Source organism: Phycodurus eques, chromosome 9 (genome assembly GCF_024500275.1).
Source record: "Phycodurus eques isolate BA_2022a chromosome 9, UOR_Pequ_1.1, whole genome shotgun sequence".
NCBI classification, from domain to species: domain Eukaryota; kingdom Metazoa; phylum Chordata; class Actinopteri; order Syngnathiformes; family Syngnathidae; genus Phycodurus; species Phycodurus eques.
In genome coordinates this window covers 24,132,073-24,154,931 of record NC_084533.1, presented here as the reverse complement: position 1 = coordinate 24,154,931, position 22,859 = coordinate 24,132,073, and the positions used below count along the sequence as shown (strand labels likewise).

Here is a 22,859-nt window from a genome sequence, read left to right as displayed (position 1 = left end):
CAAATGCTAAATGCTAAATGGTTAGGAATCGGGATTAGCATTAGCATGCTAGCAATAACCATATTAGGTAAAACAAAACGCTAACTACTATTCAGCTCACTCATACTTAACGTGTTATTTGTACAGTACACATCTAACAGTGTCTTAAAAATCAGGTACAGATGCCCCTTTGTTGTTTCTGGTAAAGTTTATCATTGGCCCAACACCGAGTCCGTCTGCAATAAATGTCCGTGTGAAACATGGGTTCTGGTGGCGCAAACATTGTTCCGGGCGGAACTTTGTTTTTTTTTGTCCCTGCGGAGCTTCGAGGCAGAAATTTTGTGTCAACCTATTTTTGAAGTTGACTTAGCCAAGTTACTCGATTTTTTAATTTTTTATTATTATTTTTTTTTTCTTCTCAGCTTTCCAACCAAGTAAATTTTTTTGGGAGCTGCCTATTTCCAAAAATGGATCCGTAAGAGAACCCTTCTGAATTTTTAAATTATTTGACAGTATACTGTCCCGACACCGGATATACACCACAATATATAACATGCAAAACAACTAACTTAAGAGTAACTGTAATATTTTCTTAAATCCTTAAATATTACAGTATAAAGACGCTAAATACGAAACAATCTATGGGGCCAATACCGGTTGACAGGGTTACCATAACTTGGCTCACTCAAAAAGGCTTAATGTTGGACCATGGTAACGAAGAGCTGCCTCAGTGAGTGAAAATTCAATCAGTGAATCCTTGATGCACTCCAATAATTTCCTCGTGTTGTTTGAAGGGAACATTTTGGTCAAACTCGTTATTCATTTAATGACAGTGGCCTAGTTTTTGACGCCCTCAGTAGAAAAAGTAATTGTCGTCAGTGGACACTAACATCGAAATTCTGACCGAAAAGGAGTCTGACAGGGTCGGAAGTTGGGAGTGATGAAATAAGACAGCTGGATGTGCGGGGATTCCCAGAAGCAGGTGAACGATAAGATTTACAATCCAAGCGTCGAATCCAAGCTTCTTGCTTGATAATGAAGTGTTATGTCTGGATTTCCACCTGCATTTGAAAGATGAGGTCCCAGCAATGCAAATTACTATTCACAAAGTCAGCCCTTCAATGTTATGAGGCCAAGTGGAATGAGAACTTCCCACAATTCTTGACCTTGACTTGTCAACTGCTTCTTACAAGAACTTTAATCTTCCTGAAATCATCCCTGCTTTATAGAGAACGTTGTTACCATTGATATTTTCTTTGAAAGCCGCCTTTTATGAGGAATTGGAATTTACAAAACTTGTCACATGGAGATTTGTCCTTCTGAAGTGAAGCATGCATTGGAATCACAACCTCGATCCGTTATTAAAAGCCATCGTTTTAATATGTGGATGCTCTCAAATAGTATAGCTCCTTCCTGCTTAGCCAATGGGGAACCTATCCGACACATCCAGGTATCACATTTTTAGCCACATTTCAAAGAGGCCTCATTCCAACTGAGAATCATATGACAGCCTTCACTGTTTTGCAGCTTTGATGGGGAAAATAGCTCCAAGTTACTTTTTTTTTTTTTTTTTTTTGGGCCTCTAGCTGGAGCCAAGATTCCCAAAACGTTCCTCTCGTGTGGCAGTGGTAAGACGGAATATTAATTTTGGTATATTCCGTGTTCTGCCGTTTTAAACTCGGTGGAATGTCGTCCGTCAGCATTGGAAACTCCCAACATATTGGCAACCAAAAGGAACTTTGAGTTATTGAGGTCGAAGTGGTCAAAACTCTCTATATTACATTATTATTCCAATCTATTTTTGGACTTTCTGGGATTACTACGTGTCAGAGCAAGAAAACTCGATATCCGTAGATTCATAGTGGTGTGGAATTCAGTAATCCCCCCTCCATTGCTGGGGTTACGTTCCAAACTACTCCTGCAAGAAGTGAAATCCGCAAAATAGAAATATACCACTTAAATACTCCCTGGGCATGTTTTTTTTAATGGCATTTACGACATTTAAACATTTTAAGGTCTTCAAACACACTTTTAAAACAATACAGACACATTTAAACGTATAAAATATTTACTGTGACCAAGAGCAATGAATAACACAAAAATATTATACATTCTAAAAAAGTAGAGTAACAACTGCAATAAACATTTGCCCCCCAAAAAAAAAAATTGTGATATAGCGCGACGGCAAAGTGTGAACCACAATATAGCGGGGGTTACTTATTAATGTAAGCAAGAAAGACACATTTAATTGACTTTAAATCTCAATGCTAGACAAAATTGTGTTAATGAAACACCCCCCAAGGGCTAACAATTTGGGGGGGGGGTGAACAATGGGTGTTCAGAAAAGATGTAACGTTAGCAGACGAAATAAGTAAGCTGAATTTTCCATCCATCCATCCATTTCCTTGACCGCTTATCCTCACTCGGGTCACGGGTGTGCCGGAGCCTATCCCAGCTATCTTCGGGCGGGAGGCGGGGTACACCCTGAACCGGTCGCCAGCCAATTGCAGGGCACACAAAACAAACAACCATTCGCACTCACAATCACACCTACGCGTCATTTAGTCAAGGACTTTGAGGCATTTTAGGGTGTTTCAGAAAGAGCACAAAAACAAAAACAAAATTTCAGTTAATACATTCCACAGGGAAATAAAAGTGGATTTCTTTTTGTGAATTCAACTCAACTCAATTTTATTTAAAAAACACTTGAAAAAGAACGACATCGTAAAGCAAATGCTGCAAATACTGTAAATAAAAATCAAACAGTTGAACAAAAACGATTGAGCATAAAAAAAATAGACATAAAATAAGGGCTCAAATTTCGTGCTGTGTTGAACGCCAAGGAACAAAAATTGGTTTTAAAGTGGGTTTGAAAAACAGACAGCAAAGGGAAATGTAGTGAACCGCGAATATGTGGGTCATCGCAGTACTTTTGACAGGTTATAATGTTACTGCCTGTCCACTTAATACAGGATTTATGGTGGCCAGAGTTTTTTTTTCAATATTTCCAAGGGGGAAAAAGTGCTTAAACATTTGAACAAATTGCAAAAACTGCATTTCATTTACCATTCCTTTGTGTGCTAGATGCCCACTTTATCACCTTTTGGGAAATGCATAAGACATAATGGAGAGTGTAAGGGAACCGCTTGACCCGTGAATCATTCATACTAACGCATCAATAATACAAGTCTGCAATTTGAAACAGGGGTTGCATGAAACACAATCATTAAGCCTGTAAACTAAAGGCTTTTACCTGCCCTAATACTACGCTACGCTACGAGCTACAATACACCTCCTTACGCTTGGCCTTTCTTTTTATCTCACAAATCAACAAATGTTCCCCCGAGAGTGCTTTGAAATATTCCCCCTCTCCCCGGCGTGGGTAATGCAAACTGCCCCAAAAAAAAAAAAAGGAAAAAAAACGAAGCTGTAATTATTTCCCAAAAATAGTGCTTCTAACCTAATTAGTTGAGTCCTCACGAGTGGGCCTTGCATTATTTACACATCAAGGGGACACACACACGCACGCACATACACTGATACACCGAGTGGGAAATAAATATTCATTGTTTGTTGACTTATCCCCCGTTCCCTCAGCTCGAGTTGAGCGGAGAGTCGCTGTCATAGTGGCGCGTTTGCCCGACTTCTGGGCCAAGAGGCCTCTCATTCTTCTGCAATTATTACGACACTGCGGAGCCAAGAGTCTGTGTAATAAGTGGACAGCAGCCTCGGCGAGACACGGGCGGGGTTGACATTTCGCCAGTCAATCGGAGGGCAAACAAACGTTCACAATCACATTCATGTCGTCGTCAATGAACCTGAATAAATAGGATGCGGAAGGAGGCCAGAGTACCCGGAAAACATAAACTCCACAAATGAAGGCTGAAGCCGGGATTCGAACCCAGACCCTCAGAATTGTGTGGCTGACCTGCTAGGACACTATGCTGCCCAAAATGAGGAATACTGGATACTTTGAGAATGAATTTTGTTTCGCCGTAGTTTTGACTTTGCGTGTAATCTTTACTGCTCATTCCCAAAAGGCAGATTGGGACAGCTGTTCAGAATGGATCACTTGCTATTGTTGTTGCGTGAGTGTGTCAAAGAATGCAGAATGAAGTGCAGCATTCCTGGCCACAAATCATATGCAACCACGTCCTTGAGACTCTTTGTGTCTTCGCCGCATTCAGCAGGAAACTCTTGACAAAAAACAAAGCCATTGTTGTTGACATCGGATGACCTCTCTATCCCCCCCCATTTCCCATTTGTATTCCGACTCAAACATAGTTTTGCCTGTGTGTATTTTTTTTGGTGGTAGGGGGTTAGTCATGAAGTAAGAATCCCTAATCATAATCATTCTCCATAGTCGTCGAGGCAAATAAACTGGGAACGCCAAGAAAAAATGTCGGTTACGATTCAAAAGCGTGTTTACTGACTTTAAAATACATATTGGGGTTAGTGTGCGAGGCGGCGGGGGGAATCGGAGTTTGAGTTGTGGAAATGTAATCCGGCCACAAACATCTGAAACCATAAACGTCTCACTCACGCCGTCTCTGAGTTTTTTTTTTAAGACATTAGCTTAGCTTGTGTAGGAACTCGTCCGTGCACAACTATCGGCTGTGTTTAGTAACAAATGATATGCACGTACACACAGTACAATAAGCCTTTATCATTCCCGAAATGGGGAAATTGAAGTTTTGCAGCAGCAAAGTGAATAGTAGTCATCAAATGAGGCACATTGCATCATTTCCATAAACAATGAGCAAACGGTTCATTAAATTTCGATTAGTGTAACAAATCTCTGCACATGGCTCAAAGTTTATCCACGGGGGGGGGGGGGCTGCGGTCTCCCGTGATGTGTGTTTATTTTGGTTTCTCAGACACTGAAGTGAAGCAACTCTTTACTTTGGTAGTAGCGTAATGCATGTTTTCTATGCAGCCCCGTGGGGTGCAGGAGGTCGTGCTGAAACCCACATTGTTTCACTTTGAGACTGGTCGACTAGTGTTTTGCACCAGGAATAGTATGCGCGATAATATCGCTTACAGAGGCAGAAAACGTCGCGATTCATGTGGTATCAGGAGTCGATTTTCTGTAGCGGAAGGAAACATAGCAATGTTCGCAAATGATCCAGAGCTACGGCTTTATTTTCGGTAACCGCTTAACAGTGTGCAATGCGTTTACTCCTATCTACATCAGGTCCATTTTAGCTTGGCTTTAACTGCAACCTTGGTGGTCCTTCCCCCGCCACAGGTGGAGATCACACTGCAGGACGTCAACGACAATCCGCCTGTTTTCCCCAACGACATCCTGGATGTAACCATCGAAGAGAACGTGGGGGACGGCTTCAGGATAATGCAGCTAACAGCCACGGATGCAGACGAGGTAACGGCTCCCCAAGTTTCTGTTAGGCCTCGCAGTGTTTTTGCACCTGTTTAGCACACCACTGCGCCCAGATTTGGATCCGGAACAGAGTCTGAATTTTTGTCTCATACTGTAGCAACGGCAATACACGGGATGCTAATAAGTTTTTTTAACCAAATTGAGTTCCGATGAAATTCTCTAATTTTCCAACAAGCTTTGATAGCTACATATTTGGCTATCGTGACAGGGGACAGATCAGGGAAAAAGTGACTTTTTAATTGCCTGTATACCTGTATACAAATAACTATTTGTATACAGATACTGGTAAAGCCACTAGACCCCTGGTCGCTGGGTTAAATTGCTTCCGTTCGGACTGTGGCTAATTTAGCTTTTGCATACCATCAGACGAGCTAACACAGGCGTGATTTTATGAAGGGGTATTAGAGTACAGGTGACTGAATATTTTTGCACACCACATTTTTTTCAGATTTGTATGGATAAAAAACCCCACCAATCTCCAGTCGTATACATGTACGTCTGTGGTTGTAATAAACATTTTCTCACGTTACAACCTCATGTGTGAAATTGACTTTTCTCAAACTTTTCCCTGCTCCTAGTTAAGTAATGCACACGTATTATTTGTAAAATAATGCTATGCTCTTGTTAGCTCGCTAACCAAAATCCCGATGTAAGAGCTACCAGAATTGTGTCACTTGAACCATGCGGCGCAAATCCAGCCTTAGTGTATCGACATGAGTGGCTTCTTCACACCTAAGCGATCCACTCGTGTCGTGCCACTCTCGCTAAACAAAGCGGGATTACCGGTCGCGACAGACGCTAGCTCGGCACGGCTAAAATTAGCCCATGACCTTTGTTACGCCTGACCGAGGCAGATTACCAACTTTCGTTTGTTCAAGCATACCAACACATTGACCCACTCGCGCATAATCCCCTAAAACACAGCACCGACATCTGCACTTGGAAATTGTTCTGATGTCTCGCACGTTTGTTTTTTTTTTTAACGTTATCTGAGAGGTCCCGCAGGAATGTGTCCCGCCCTACAGCTAATCCCCCCTGCATTACATCACTGGTGTGCCCTTAAAAGAAAAAAAGAAGAAACCCCCCCCCCCCCCTCCCTCCCCCACAATATTATTTAAACTGTGTGTTCCTTATAGGCTTTTTAAACATTTAAAGACCAATTTTAAATCAGCCGTACTAAAAAAAAAAATTTTTTTTAAATGAAACTACTGTTTTGAACTCATAACAAGGAAACTTCAAAGTAGATAATTTTAGTCTGAGAACAAAATAAAAAATAAAAATAAAAAAAACACCATTGTGGGCCTTTTTTTTTACATTTAAAGGTACATTTCAACAATTGTCAGAATATAGTGGTTATCTGTTAAAATCTCTGCATAGTTAATATCTAACCTCTGTGCGCTAAAGACACTATTATTGTCAACAAACTCATTTTCTGGAGCCTCGATGTTGGGTAAGCAGCTTTAACAACTAAATGTTTTTCTGTATTTTTCTCAGGCAGCAGAACCTCCCCAGGTGCCCTCAGAGCTCAAATATTTTATTCAGAATTTAATCGCTAAACTAGCCATTTATCAAAATCTCTCTATAGTTAAATCAATCACGAGTAGCCTGACTAAATTAACAATTTTGACAGCAATTTCAAACCCATTAACAGTGTCAGATAATTTTTTATAACTTGAGCCTGACAGTAAAGTAATTCTTCAACCTTCGTTAATAAACACATTTTCTGGAGCCTCAAATGTTTAAAACCAAGATGTTTTTCTCAAACTGCCGTGCCTCCCGAGAAGAGAAGTAATTGGTTTTGGATTACATCACCGGTCTCCCCTTTAAGTGAGGGACTGGTTTCCCGTCATTAGCTGCTTAGTCACAATATGAACATTAAATCCAGCGGGTCATTGATATCACAAAGACCCGAAGTGGTCTCGACTTTAAATGACGAGGCCGTACAACTTTGATCGCAGCTGTTGGCCTCGCCCCCGCGTCATGTGAGGAAAGTCATAAAGTCGCACTTATGGGCATTTTTTTTTTGGGAGACTACATACCGTTGTAAATTTTAGAGCCTGTGGCATGTTCGAGGGCAGGGGGGAATGCTGGATTTTAGGGACATCATTTGGGCTTTAATCTCGAAAGGCATATGGAATTGGAATTATGCTCACTTTTTCCTTTTGAGGATTTTAGGGGATGGCAGTCTGAGCTGTGGCCCACGAGCTATTTTTTGTCATTTGTTAAAAAAAAAAAAAAAATTTAAAAAAACATTTACCAAGCGCTGAATTGAAAATGAAAGCCTACACACTGTATACTGGAGATGTTTTGTAAAAAGGTTGCTAAGAAGTAAAAGTTGCTGTATACACCAGCCAAGTTCTTTGCCCACATCCTTGCGCAGGAAACCTAAGTTGCACTGACACTGGGAACAGATCGGAAGATTCCCCTTTGAGGCCAAGCTGTTGACCAGCTGACAAGCTGCACGCAGACATCACATCCCGGACCTAACGGTGTAGTAAAATTCTGTCTGGCTGGGCTTGTTTTCACCCCAAAAAGGTTGAATTTAAATCAGTGTTTAAGCCCTTGGACCATTACAGGTTAAAGCTCTTTTGAAAACCTTTGTCACCTCATTTGACTGACACTTTTTATTAGATTTCTTAACTCCCGTGGAAAATTTCACATGTGCATTTTTAATGAGGACAAATTACAACAGCAGGTGCTCCAGGACGGGTTGCTGCCACGGTGCGTCAAAATGAACATCACCGACTGGGAGCTTATGAAGCCTTCTTGTAGCTGACGTGAAGGCATTACAAAGCCAACAGCTGGTTTGTCCATTGATACTTTTCAAGGGTTCTCTTGACTGCCTGCCCAAGGAAGTGTGCCACAACTATTACGCAAATGCCAGGAGTTGGTCAATGCAGATGAGCAGTAGGGAGCTTCGGTTAAGGAAATTAAAAATTTCCGATGAAGAAAAGTGCACTGAAAGTCCGAATGTTGTGTGTGAGACTTTTAGCTTGATTGCACTCGATAAAACCAGTTAATATCTTTACATTCTGTACTATATTCTATACTATTCTGGACTTTAAAATATACTGTTACTTTTCTTTATATAAAAAAAAAAAACTTGTTACAAAAATGATAGATACTTATTGTATAACCCTGTAAGAAAATGTTCCTCTTATTTCTAATTTGCAGTATGTCAAGGAGGGGGACCGTGGTTATGCCAGCCCACACTGCCAGGCTTGCACAGGGCGCTAACACTGCCCCTGACTTGCAGTATGGGGCCGCCTTTTGCCATAAGATGGCACCAAATCCCAGGCTAATAGTAAAGTAGTAGGTTTCAAGGAAATATGTTGAATCGATTCATCTCGACTGTTGGGGTGAGCTAAGTTTAGCCTGCGTTGTTAGCAGAAGCTACAGAGTCTGCCACATGCACACGTACTGGTGCACTTCTAGTGCATTAAAAAATAAGAATAATAATGATCTGTAAGCCATTTCTTTTCAAGGTTAATGTCGTAAGATGAGTTTGAAATGATATTAAGGTGTTTTGGGGTCATAGTATGTGGTATATTTATGGTTAATATAGGGAATTCGAAATATTATTACAGGGGGCTTTAATTGCTTGCGGTGGTTTAGTGTACTGTCTCCTTCCTCCCAGTTTTCCAGAATGCATCGTTCCCTTTCCCCTCTCTGGCACGTCAACATCGCCGCCATCTTGGCTGAATTACGGAAGCCCTGGAAACCAATTCAAGACAAGGCTACGGCTACCTCTTTTTTCCTGGATAGCCACCCCGTCAAATAGAAACAGGGGACGGGTGTCAGCACGTAGTTTTTCAAACGTCTTCGTTGCCTAGTTTTTCCCGAAGCCTTCGGTCTGCTAAATGAGTTTCCTTCTGCGCGTCCTGGAAGCCTGCTGTTTAATTGGTTAACCCCTCCCTCCCTCGCCTCCCCTTCCCAATGATGTGTCTATCGAGGGCTGTAAAGTAGGCTTGAGTCAAGGTCAAGAATAAGAGCGCTGTTAGTGTGTAAGATCTTAATCACATACTTTGCTAAAAAGATTACTTAGAAGAATTGATGATATTTTTTTTCCAGGTCATTTTCGCAAAATGTCGTGGCCCGCCTGCCGTGAAAATTAATTGGCAAACCAATGAGCTTTAGTTTCCGGACTGCAGCCCAGGTTGCTGATGGGATTGCCAGAGTGAGAGTCACTGATTGATGACAGCGGGGGTTTTAGATGAGTACAGCCTCGCGCCGGCTGCCTTCTTACTTTTTGGTTTTACTGCACCTAGACCTCTGAAGGAGTCTCTGCTAATGCAATGAGACAAGGTCAAGCATTCAATAAAAATTCAAGATAAGAACTTGTCGTGAATTGTGACCGACTGCAGTAACTTGCAAAACTGGCTGGCATGTTTGAACTCGTCAGCCTAGTTTGACTTTAAGGGTTTATTGTTACGTCAAAGGGCGGCAAGATGAAGTCTCCACTTACTTGGAGCGCTCTGTTTTCTTGCCGCTCTCAGTCCGTTAAAATTGGTTTCCTTATTGTAGCCAACAGAACTTGTGCTAAACTTTCAAAACACTTGCTGCCCCCTACTCTTGCTCTTCTACACTAACACCCACTAGTACACATACCAATAGAACAGCATAGCTACAATACATTCAGAGGCCACAGACTTGTGTGAATACCATTGCCATCAGGCAACAGCTTGTAAATATGTTAATACAATTATTTCAACATAAGCCTTCCCATTGTGCGGGCAGGATCAAAAAGCACCCCACAAACCTCCCCAGACACAACTGAAAGAGACTTCTCGCTTGGCTTTTAAGCAGTGTAACCAGAGCCCTCGCCTCATCCGCTGAATGACAGCCGCTTTTTGATGTCGCTTTTTTATTTAACGCATAAAAAAAACTCAAGGGGAGACAGTCGTCTGATCTCCTATTGTCGCCGGTACAAACCTGAACATCAGGCCTCTGTCATCGCGCTCTTTCACGCTTCGTATTGCATTCAGGGCCTCCTCTCCGGTTCCAAAGCCTCGCGCCATGACTGCAATAGTGGCTGGCACGTGCTGTGCTACTTGTACTAGTAAAGCTATTAGCTGCTTTATAGGAGGAACTTAGCGAACCTTCAAACATAGAAAGTCCTTCCTGAAAGGATGGATTTTGCTGCGGTTTAAATATTACAAAGCGGTGTACAAGAAGTTCGCTCAAATCTCTATCATAGCCTATCCATGACTCTACGGGTACACAAGTCAACAGTCGCACTTTGACCTAGACCTGCCCCACGTTAACATGAGTACCAAAGTAATAGATTTCCTGCAAGATAGAGACCCTTTGATCACCAATCAATCAATCATTTTAGTAGTTGTCACGTTTTACCTCTCTGTGGCCATAGAAGTCACACTTGAGACCAAGTTCAACAAAGTCCAATGCTGTAAAAGCCGAGATTAAAAACTTGTTTCATTTAGTTCTTCCTCCTGATTCAGAAAGATGCACTGACATAACCTAACTAACTAACCTCAACAGTTTTTGTTCTATGTACGCTCTGCGACTGGCAACCAATTTGTGGTGCAATCTGCCTTACGCCTAGTCAACTAGGATACCCTCCAGGTTTCTGACAACTCTGAACTGAATAAGAAATAGAAAATTTACAATAACTGTGAACTCATCACTTGTTATTTCTCTCTACCTCAAGGGCCCAAACGCTCTGGTGACATACACCATCATCAGCGGTGCCGATGACAGTTTCCGGATCGACCCCGAGTCCGGCGACCTGATCGCCACCAAGAAGCTTGACCGGGAACGCCGCTCCAGTTACTCTCTGCTGGTGCGCGCCGACGACGGGAAGCAGTCGTCCGACATGAGGCTCAACATCACCGTCGAGGACGTCAACGACCACACGCCCAAGTTCTCGCGGCCTACGTACTCGTTCGACATCCCCGAAGATACGTCACCAGGTAGGGACTTTTTCTGGTGTCTCATACTTGGGGCGGTAGAGTGTTTGACTCTGAACACAAATGTTGCCATTTCAATTGTCAGACCAAGTATAATTGCGCAAGATACTGAACCCACAGTTGCCCCTTATCCTGCGTTATCAATAGATGAATGGTAGAGTGGTTGTCTACCAACTGAAGGTTGCAGGTTTGATCCTTATTACCCCTGTGACCAAGTATCCTTGAGCAAGATACTAAACCCCTAGTTATGTTATCTCCCAAATAAAGGTTGCAGGCTTGATACTTAGTACTCGTGACCAAGTATCCTAGATAAAGATACTTGATGGTAGAACACAAGTGAAAGCCATAGCAGCACAGGGGACTAGTGCTTAGCACATCTGCCTAGTAGTTCTGAGGTCAGTGGTTGGAATCTCAGCTACTGGAGTTTTTATGACTCACATGCTTGCATGGGTTTTTTTCTGGTACTTGAGCTTCCTCCCACCTCCCCCAAACATGCATGTTAGGGTCATTGACGACTCCTCATAGTGGACGTTGGTTTGTCTATATGTGCCCTGCGATTGACTGCCGACCAGTCCAGGGTGTACTCAAACTCTTGCCCCAAAGTCAGGCTCCAGCTCACCCGCTATCCTATGAAGACAAGCTGTCCAGAAAATGAATGATATACAGTCAGTGAAAGCGATTTTCCATGATCATAGTATTGAACAGCCAGCCTAGTATTGTACTATTATAAATGGTAAATTGTATTTATCAATATCACAAATTACGAGGAGTCTTTCAAGGTGTTTTAGTGAAAAAACTGTCCATTTCTTTTTGAGCCACGAGTGACTCATCGATAGTCAGAGAGAACCTTGCAGAGATAACCTCCCGCTGGCTTTTCATTTAATCGCATTGACAGTGAAAAGCGAATCCTCAAAGGATTTTTTTGTGTCACCTACTGTCTCGCAGGCTCCATTGTGGCGGCGATCCTGGCCAGCGACTCTGACTCAGGGGTGAACGGCGAGGTCACATACTCACTGGAGGACGACGATGACGATGAGACGTTCCTGCTGAACCCGGTCACCGGTGTTTTCAACGTGACACGGCCGCTGGACTACGAGAATCAGCATTACTACATCCTGACAGCCAAAGCGTTGGATGGCGGGGGGCAGGCCAGCACCGTTCGGGTGTATTTCAATGTCCTGGACGTGAACGACAACGCGCCCATGTTTAACACCACAGCGTACAGCACATCGGTTTTGGAAAGCCTGCCGCCTGGATCCAGCATTGTTACTGTCAGTGCCAGTGATGCAGATGATGGTATGTACATGGACAAGAATTAACACACATACATTAAACATACAAGACATACTGACACAACACATCCCTAATTTACATACATACAGTATTAAACACTTACAGCTACTGAATAGTAACACACTCTCTCTACACAACATTAGGTATGTGTCCTGCTACTTGATGATATAGTCATGATCATAGTATTTCATAGCGAGAGGTGATTTTTTTGTTTGTTATATATATATATATATATATATATATATATATATATATATATATATACACTGTATATATATCTCCACCCATCTATTTTCCGTACTGCATATATTGGAATGTGTGATTAGTATTTTGGTATGGGCCAAATAGCCTTCCCTGCCTTCCACAAGCTCTTTATCTGGCCTATTCGAAGTTGACCTGCGGTTTAGACCATGTGTCTTCGGGAGGGATGACGGGATCCAGGAATCTCGATGTTCGCGGTATTTAAAAAAAAAAAAAAAAAAAAAGAAAAAGCATACTTGGTGCCCAAACAAACACCGCAGGACATCCAGCCATTCTTTGGTAATGGCAGACATGTGGTATTCTTAACAAATGTTCCAATGGGAAATTGAAAGTATGACTGATATGACAAATATTAATGTGTCCAAATCTGATCAACAACTAAGCTCATATTGTAAACTTTGTCTTGCTGAACTAATAACCATCAACCCTCCCACTATAGTCATCTTCTGGCTGTATACAACCTCATATTCCATCTCATGCATGCATCATATATCATGGCAGTCTAACCTCAAGTCACGCATCAAATAACTTCTAAAATACAACGTGCTCACCATGTGATTAAGAGTGAGATCAGGTAGTAGCTTTTGCCAAGCCCGCTGTAATTACCGCTACATGCGAGCCTTTTAATGCACTGGTTGTGACCTAAATTCCCAGGGAATACGCCGTCCAGTCCTCCTCCCAGCCTCCTCGCCGCAATCTCATAAACGTATAGCTGCCCGTTCCCACTGTCCAAATAAAACACCGCCATTGTTAGCACTTCCTAAGCCCTGCCCTTTGACACGGCCCCCCTTTGTCTGTGGACAGCGTGGCCTGAACTCAGATGGAAGTGCCACTCATGCCTTTGATGAGGGATTAGTTGTGTACTGTAAATACGTTCTCCCCGAGTGTGGGAAGGTGCAGATGCTTTCCATGCTCAATTTAAGATCATTTCAATCCCTCCAGTTCTACAAAAGCTCTCTGATGTCAAGTTTCGATCGGGGCTTCTCAAACTTTTTGGATTCTTGGACTCATTATGGGGCAAATTTTTTCCAAGGACCCCCTCGTAAACCAAAGGGCAATTAAACATGATTGCCATGTGGAAATTCCATAAAAAAAGAGCCTATTTCTTAAATTGTAAAGTTACGATCACAAATTTTATTTTTCTTTGAGAAGCAAGTTGTAATCTTAATGAAAATAAAGTTGTAGATTTTCAGAAAAAAAGTAATGTTTACAAGGACAAAGACAAAGTTTGTCGTGATATATCGTATATCTTTCTAAGATTAAGGCGTAAAATTATGATATAAAATAAAACAGAAGAGAAAGTCCTATTATAGCACGTGAATTTCAAAAATATATTATTCGCATAGTATTGTGTCTTTATTCTCTTGTATACAACTATTTAAAAAAATATTTTGTTCTTGAAAAAATTAGGACTTTATGCAAATACTTTCTTTTTCTAAAAAAAAACATCTTCATGGGAGCAGGGATGTCAGACTTCCGGTTCTCATATATACAGTAGGTATGCACTTCAAAAACAAAACAAAAAAGATACAACATAATAATTTATTGTAAATTATGTTACGACCCCCAAGCTATGGCTCGCCGAATAAATTTGGTCAAGTATTGTGCGGGCGAATAACTAATGTTTCTATTGTGAAAACTGCATTCAGAAGCACTTTGACGTGTTTGTCTTTCGATAGTGGCCTGCCGTGCGCCCAAGATTGCATCTTCCACTTTTCAGAGACAAGAGCGGCGGGTTCATACAACAATTTGTGGAAATGGATTCCAGATAATCCATTTACGCAGGTTTAGCATATCTAAGAATGTCATCTGAAACAATGGACGCCGGGGAAAATGTTCAATCTTCCACAATCGTGAACAATGTATTTATCGAGCTCATTTGTAATTCAAGGTCTTCTTGCTCCTCCGTTGGTTTCCTCCAATTTAAATCTCGTGACCAGATTTAGTTGATCCTCCAAATTTAGGCCTTGGAGCTATGTACAAACTCAATTAAACATAACAGGCAGAAAGCATTTAAGACCAGATGTTACATGTCCATCCAAGTCAGGTATTCTTTGGTAGCATATCTGTTACACTGGACCATTATGTACTGTACTGTAGGTTTTACAGTCAGAACTTATATATTTTCCTGTAGTGTAGTATTACCTAGCTTGGCTCAGTAAGAAACAGTTGAATGACAAAGCATTGACCTAAGAGTAGTAGGTCTTTGGAACCGTTGTCGAAAAAGTGAATTTTTTGTTTGCAAACAGGAAAAAACAGCATGTCAAAAACAACCTTGTCTCACGTCTGCAGACTGAAAACAATCAGTGGTTTCCTGGTCTTCGCTATTTTTTCAGGACACAGACATTCACTTCCCTTCCAAGCTTCGCAAGCTATTTTTTTGTCATGTATGCTCTTTGTGTGAGATTTGGAAGTTGCCATGTCAACATAATTTACTAGAAAATGACCCAAGAATGTTTGCATGTACATTATGGGGCTTTTTATGAGACACTTAACTTTTATTGGAGTTTTAACTTTCAGCGCTAGGGTGTTGTAACTAGCGAGCGGCTGCGACTTAGCCCGGAGTCTGAAGAAAAAAGTGAGCCCCAATAAAGACAGTGAAAGCATCATCTGTATTTTCACTCGCGAAGGCACCACTTCATCACCAATAGGTCTGACCATCACCAACGACATAGTCTTTTCAGACAGCATAGTCCGGTCATCATTAGAAAGTGGCGGATCTTGGCCCAGCCAAGCTGCCAAGTCATGGGCAAGTCAAGGGCAAGTAAAATAACGATGATAATCATAGTAATGTGTTCATTCAATTGATTTCTACAATGATTCAGAGAGTTTAATGCTCGCTGTTCACATATTAGGAATGGAATACATCTGACATCCACCACACATGTCGGTTGAACTCAGAATCTGTCTGCCTGTGCCCCGATGAAATGAACCAAAATTGCATTAGACCAGCGGTCCAGCGTGCGCAGAAAGTTAGACATGGTCCTTGTTCAGACCAGCTTTCTGTCACCAAATTGTCAGTGTGGTGGGCGCATGTCAAAGGACACACCCTCGTTGGGCCGAAGCGCCCAGCTTGTTGCAGACCGGTATGCCAAATTGGCAAACACGCGCAGCGAGCCTTGCGTTTGCGTGAAAATTAGGTTACGCCCCTTTTTGAGCTCCTCTGCAGATGCGCCGTCTACGAAAATAGAGCTCATACAGTCGGACAAGAGTTCATTTCATCTGTAAAATATCTACTGTATCTGTATCTCTTCACAGAATCCCTTCTAAGGCTAGTGGGTAAAATTGTGCATACTTGCACAACATTGGACAGCAATGATCGATATTTTTAATTACCTTACCATACAGTATATGATACATTGCCATACATTTTTTGTCCCGCCTGATCTTCTAATTGGTCGACCCATGACGTGTCTTACAGGTCCCAATGCAGAACTCCTCTACAAAATCGCATCAGGCGATCCACAGGACCACTTTGTCCTAACCAAAGAGGGGGTCCTGCAAACCAGGAAGTCCTTGGACAGGGAGTCGCAGTCCTTCTACAACCTGGTGATCACGGTCAACGACCTGGCTCCGTTTCCGATGACCCGCTTCACCAGCACCGCCCAGGTGTCTGTCATCCTCTTAGATGTCAACGACTGCCCGCCGACGTTTACCTCACAGATGATGACGTACATCCAGGAGAACACACCAGTAGATACGGCAGTGTTCACCGCCCAGGCTACGGATGCTGACAGCGGGCCCAACAGCTATGTTGAATATTCTCTCAAGGGACCCTTTAGTAACAAGTTCAGAATTGATACCATAGACGGGGATGTCCGGTTGATTGGAGAACTGGACCGAGAGGAGCTCGCCAACTACACTCTGACGGTTGTCGCCACCGATAAAGGCGAGCCGCCGCTGTCCTCCAGCATGGATGTGACCATGTTGGTTCTGGACGTCAATGACAACACGCCAAGCTTCTCCCAAAATATCTATGACATTGAGATTGAGGAGAACACATTGACTGGGACAGACATCATCCAGGTGTTTGCCACTGACGCAGATGAAGGCACCAACGGGCAAATTCGCTTCTCTATCTCAGGGGGAAATACCAATGGAGATTTCAGAATGGATTTGGTTACAGGGATGGTCTCGGTGGCCAAGCAGCTGGACCGCGAAGTCCAGTCGTCTTACTCGCTGGTTGTCCAAGCGTCTGACCGTGGAAGCAGTCCCAGGGTTGACCGCTCGACGGTCAATATCGTGTTGCTTGACATCAATGACTGCTCGCCTGTGTTTGAGCTCTCTCCTTACACAGTCAATGTTCAGGAGAACCTTGAGGAGCTACCGAGAAACATCCTGCAGGTAACTTATTTTGTTCTTTTGTCAAGTGGTTGACTTATTTAAGATGTTCGAACATCAATAACATTCACAAACAGGTTGTCTGAGTGAGTAGATTGCTGTATTTCTGAATGACAGTCCTGAGACCTCAAATGAGATAATGCCCTAAACTGATTTCTTGTAACAAACTCAATAAGTGCAGGTATGTAAGCGGTGTCGCTTCCACTGACATGATGGTGTTTCTTCTAACCACGTCATGAGAAAAAAATGACTAAACCGATGATTTAATGATGGAAGACTACAATTTGTCCTGCACAATTTGGGCTCCGCGGGATTCCACCAAAATATGCGGCTTGGCTTGAATGCACCACAGAAGTCATTACATTCATGACCACCATGGTGATTTAAATGAGCCGTATATAAAAATGGAGGAGAACGACTAATTTCCAGAGTTCATTCCCTCTCGACTCAGTTGGGAATCAGCAAGTATGTTTTTTTCCCCCTTTTTGCTGATTCCCATAGAAAATCGACTTGGGCAAATGGAATAAGTAATGAACTTCCTGCCCTCAACAATTACCTTCATAGTACCACTGTGATGAAATTAACCTTTTTGGCAGTTGTTGCTCACAGCTAACTCTATCACGTCAGTGTGATGACTGTAGATTCACAATAAGTACAGTAGGTAGTGGTTAGCATTTCTGCCTCAAAGTCAAGAGGTCCTGGGTTTGAAACTCGGCTCAGGCTTCGCTCTGTGCTTGTGTGGGTTTTCCTTGGGTACGTCTACATTTCAAAAACATGCATGTTAGGTTGACTGAAGACTCAAAATTGTAGGTGTGAATGGCTGTTTGGACTTTACACGACCTCTCACCTCAAGTCAGATGGAATAGACTGAAAATCACCCTTTTCTTTTCCATTACGGGTGAGACTCAGACTCAACCCTATTGAGGACTAGAGGTATAGAAAATAGCTTGATGGCTGGACAATTCACTAACACTCTCTCACGCTGCTTTTATCATGGAGCGCTTTTAAAAACACCATCTACGACTCATATGTCATATACTCTTTTATGCTGTTATAGTTCTCTGTTGTTGTTGTTTTTATGCCCTCAGACCAAGTGCTGTCCAGCCCTAGCTCAATATCCACCACAATTACAAATAACCACAGTGTGAATACAATCTCCCTATGCCCCGCGAAGAGTGGGGGGCCACTCAATATCAAACTTCTCTTTTGCACAGAAAAACTGTTCTGGTATACAAAGGCATACAGATATGGAAGTTACAGCTTTCCCCATTTGTTTCAGGTTGTCGCCAAGGACGACGACGAAGGCACCCACGGTCAGCTCAGCTACATGCTCAGTGGCGGCAACGACGGAGGCGCCTTCAGCTTGTCATCCAGCGGTCAACTGAGTCTGACTCAGACTCTGGACCGCGAGGCTCAAGGGAAATATGTCCTGCTGATCACAGCCACCGACTCGGGTAAGGCAGAATTCTGAGGTTCTTAGCTACGAGGCCTGGCGTAAAGGGTGATTTTCTTTCACAAGATGGTATTTCAGTTCCAGAATAGAGTACTCATTTCTGCAACTGCACCACATTTTTATTTACTTTTTTTTTTAAATGTATTTTTTTCCACCTGACTGGGTTTATCTGGTTAGCTGTCCCTAAATGGTTGCTGTTGGAGTTTAATAACATATTTCCAGCTCACCCAAGAAAAAACAAACTGGGAAATATAATACATATAATAAACTTTTGTGCAGTCAACAAATATTTTGATTCCATGGTGTGCGCAGTGCTTGTTTTGTGTGGCCCGATAAGCTAAACATTGGGGAGTTTTTAGCTTGCAAACTCGTGGGTGTTTTTTACGATCTGGTCCCTTGAAATCCATTGAGTGGGTTTGACTGAATAGCATCTCGGGTTTATTTGGATACGGCGGTAGGGCTTGTTTTATTCAGATAAAAGCTTAAGTTGTTATTGCTCGGAGGGCAGTTAATGTGCAGTTAAATGAGTACATGTGTTGCCTTGTTGCACCCAAATCACACGGTGTCCCGGCTAAGTATATGTTTACCCACCCCCAGCCACTCCAGCATAGTTGTGATGATCTATGGGTGGTTCTGTATCATTCCTGGACATACGCTGTATTTTGGACTATGCAGAGGCTGTCTGGGACAGTTGAATGAGTTTGGCTTATGAACAAAGTCTTTGCTGAGGCTGTTGATGGACAGTTGCTGGGGTCTAAATTTGAACGACCTTGCTACGACACCATAAATTGGAAAGGACAAAAGATAAACTTTTATTTTTGCTCTTTGAAATGGCTGTTTTTAATCATGTCTTTATGTTAGTGAAACCCATTTTATCACATTCCTTCTCTCCGTAAGATGCTTCAAATTGGTGACAACCCATAAATAGAAGATATCGTGAAGGGAAATGGAAAAAACCTGGGGCACAACTGCCGCTATCATAAAACCCTTATTAACACTTCAAGCAATGTTTTTAATTCACATTTTATTCACAGCCATACAAGAGTGACAACTTGTTATTAATAAGACGTAAAAACAATAAACCAGTGCTGCTATCTTTAAAGGAGACATTATGCATTTTGTTTTCCACTTTTCAATTTTTTTTCACATTTTACAACATTCCGAAGGTGTCTTTCGTTGCCACGATGACCAGGGGCGGAGCCAGTGCGCTGAGCAGCACAAATATTCCCAGCTTCCATATCAGTAACTTGTATATACCAGTTATCAGAAGCTCTGCTTTCCTTCTGGCTTTGACATGAGATTGCGTCTTGTGTCGGACTACAACCGTCGCTTGAAAATGACGGTTCTTCCGCCAACCCGGCTTTCAAGTCATGGCCCGAAATGGGAGCCGTATTATGTAAATTAGCCACACTCGTACATCACTTTCCGGCAAAATACAGACCTGTCTACTTTAACTTGATGCTGAACTCACAGTCCGCTTACTTCACATATGTTCATCTCCTGTTGAGGTTGGTCCTTTTGGAATATGTTTTGTATTTAAAAAAAAAAAAAAAACGCTCAAGAAAAAAACTAAACACTAATTGATGCTTTGCAGAACTGATGTGTCTTGGCCAAATTTCAGATTGTATGACATCTGAGACATGACATGAGACATCTGATAATCAATTGACCCAACTCAGTTTATCGAGCATCAATGGATTGGTTCTGCATGTGGGTATAGCTTTTTCTTTGGCTTTTTGGGGATGTTGTAGAAAGTGACAGAAAACCAATACAGAAAGTCCTGGACAAAGCTACATTCTGACAAGGCAGCAGTGCAAGGGCTGCTGCCCAGTACAATGCGATTTATACTTTTGTCTATCCATAATTAATATTGTTTCTGCACCTTTTTATCGATTTTTCTCATGATACACAGACTTATGTGGAAGTCTGTGCCCCCACGGGTTCTTCATGTTATATTTAGGCGTTCACTCGCTAGAAAATTGTGTTTAGAAGTTTGTGCCACATGGACAGAGCTGCCCGACGAGTGAACATACTAATTTAGTGCTGGACGGCTTTTTTGTACTGTTCACATGGATTCCATATATAGAGCCCTTGACAGCGCTTCCAAAATATTTTGACAAGACATTTTCAGTACAATGTTGGTGAGAGGCAGAGAGAGAAAGAGAGAGAGAGAGAGAGAGAAAGGATTTGGGTTAGAATATCAAAATATCAAAAAAACCCATAATCAAGAGCCCAGTCTAAATTATCCAGCAATGTTTTCTCACATTTTTGAGGCCTGGGGCCCCGAGACGACGGAGGGAAATGCTTCTCCCAGGCACGATTTGACGCAACGGGCTGAAAAGGTGGACGCTGCAGACGTGTCTTCGCGTCTCATTCACAACCGCATTTGACATTTCAAAGGCCGCCGTTATCTTCTACTCAGTGGTACGAGAGAAAGACAAACGAGCGTGTCAGACAACATATCTGCGCCTACGACTACGACTAGATGGAAATTTCAGTCCCAAGTTGTGCTATAACCTCTCCTGAAATATGTTTCTGCTTTTTTTTTTCTGTGTCCCTTCAAGTCATCATGGTACTATTCCATCTTCTGATTTAAACTTCTGTGTGTTTGACATTTCAATCTAATTTGCCCAGGGCCTTCAGAATCATTGCTGGCTAATGTAACTTCAAATATATTTGCAATGGGAATGTTTCTTTCACTGATCAAATTTTGAAATTCAACCTCACAGGGCCAGTGCACTGGCTCTCGATGATGTTAGCATTTCTCCGGAATCACGGGGAAAAACAGGCATGCGGCCTGTTGTGAAGTTGAACATCTGACGTCCACTTTTCCCAAAATTGAGTTGTCCCATTGCGGGATGCCACAATCGGCCCATCATTGTGTGAAATCACGCACATTTGCTGCAATATAACCATTTTGCAGGATCTCTGCGTAAAATAACCAAATATCATCAATGAGCAAGTGAGACGTGGCCGTCACTCAGTCTCTTTTAAAGGGAGTCCTTCTCCAACCATTTGGGTCCACGGACCTTTTTAAGTGAAAGAACATCATTTGTTGCTATTTATTTTGAGGACCCCAAGCTATGGCTTGCGGAATCCTGAGTATCAGGTTTTGAACCTCTAGTGTAGAGAGATCACAAGCGGAGTATTTGTCATTCTTTGTTTAAGGCACAGGTTTCAAACTCAAGGGCCGGGGGCCAGATCTGGCCCGCCACGTCTTTTTTTTGTGGCCCGCTAAAGAAAATCATGTGGGTGCCTCCTTCATTTTTCTTGCTAAAATCTGTTCCCAAATTGCAAATGCTCTTCACTTTTAATAACACGTTGCAAGCATTTGTAAATGTAATAAAATGATTTGGTGATTTACATTTACATTTGTGGTTTCAGTCAGAACGGCCCTCTGAGGAAAATCATAACTACAATGAGGCCCGCAACGAAAATGAGTTTGACATCCCTAGTTTAAGGGAAAAGCTGTTTGCCACATTCCTAAGTAAACGACTACATTTTATTGCCCAGATCTGGCATCAGCTGAGGACAAAATGCAAAAATACTGGAAAATTAATGATATACCTGAATCCTACTGCTACAAAAATAACATTACTGTACACATAAACTACACGGATTAGGTTAAAGCCATAAAAAGGTTTGGAAAGGAGTTAAATGATGTTGTTTTCTGAGTTCCTTGAGAGATTTTTTTGTCAGTCTGTGTGTGGTGGTGAGAACGTCCTCTGGACACACTGACATGCCCTGACCACATTCAGGCACATTTATTAAAGAGAAGCTCGAGTAAATCTTTAAACCCATGGCCATTATGGTGGATATGGTCATGCAGAAAGCTCATGTTTTTATATTCTCAGTCTTTGTTTACGTGCGTTGTGTTTTCTTTAAGCTGTGGCTGAAATATTCGGACCTCTCTCTGGGGCGACAGAAGATGTGTTAAACAAAAACAGACTGACAAGTTTTAGGACTTTCCTTGATCTTTCTTGGTCAATCAATTTTCTTCCCAGAAACAAGTCAATGTCTTACGTCCGTGATAAATGAGAACAAGGAAATACGACCACAAACTCATTAGCTAACCAACCAACCTTACAATGGCATAAATTGTCTCTTCGTCCATTACTAAGCTAAATAATTATTGTATTTGTCTATAACATCTCAATTGCGGACACCACTAATTACAGCTTCCAAAAACCACTCAAACCCATCCAAC

The 22,859-nt window shown here is 42.1% G+C and overlaps 1 protein-coding gene across 1 annotated transcript in view; it reads left to right on the top strand.

Annotated features, from left to right (window-relative positions):
- fat4 (FAT atypical cadherin 4) overlaps window positions 1-22,859 on the top strand; it is a 105,809-nt gene that overhangs the window by 49,929 nt on the left and 33,021 nt on the right. Inside the window, 5 exon segments of the mRNA XM_061685467.1 lie at window positions 5,228-5,359; window positions 11,046-11,307; window positions 12,250-12,600; window positions 16,280-17,202; window positions 18,479-18,653. Coding sequence (XP_061541451.1) covers window positions 5,228-5,359; window positions 11,046-11,307; window positions 12,250-12,600; window positions 16,280-17,202; window positions 18,479-18,653 — 1,843 coding nt within the window.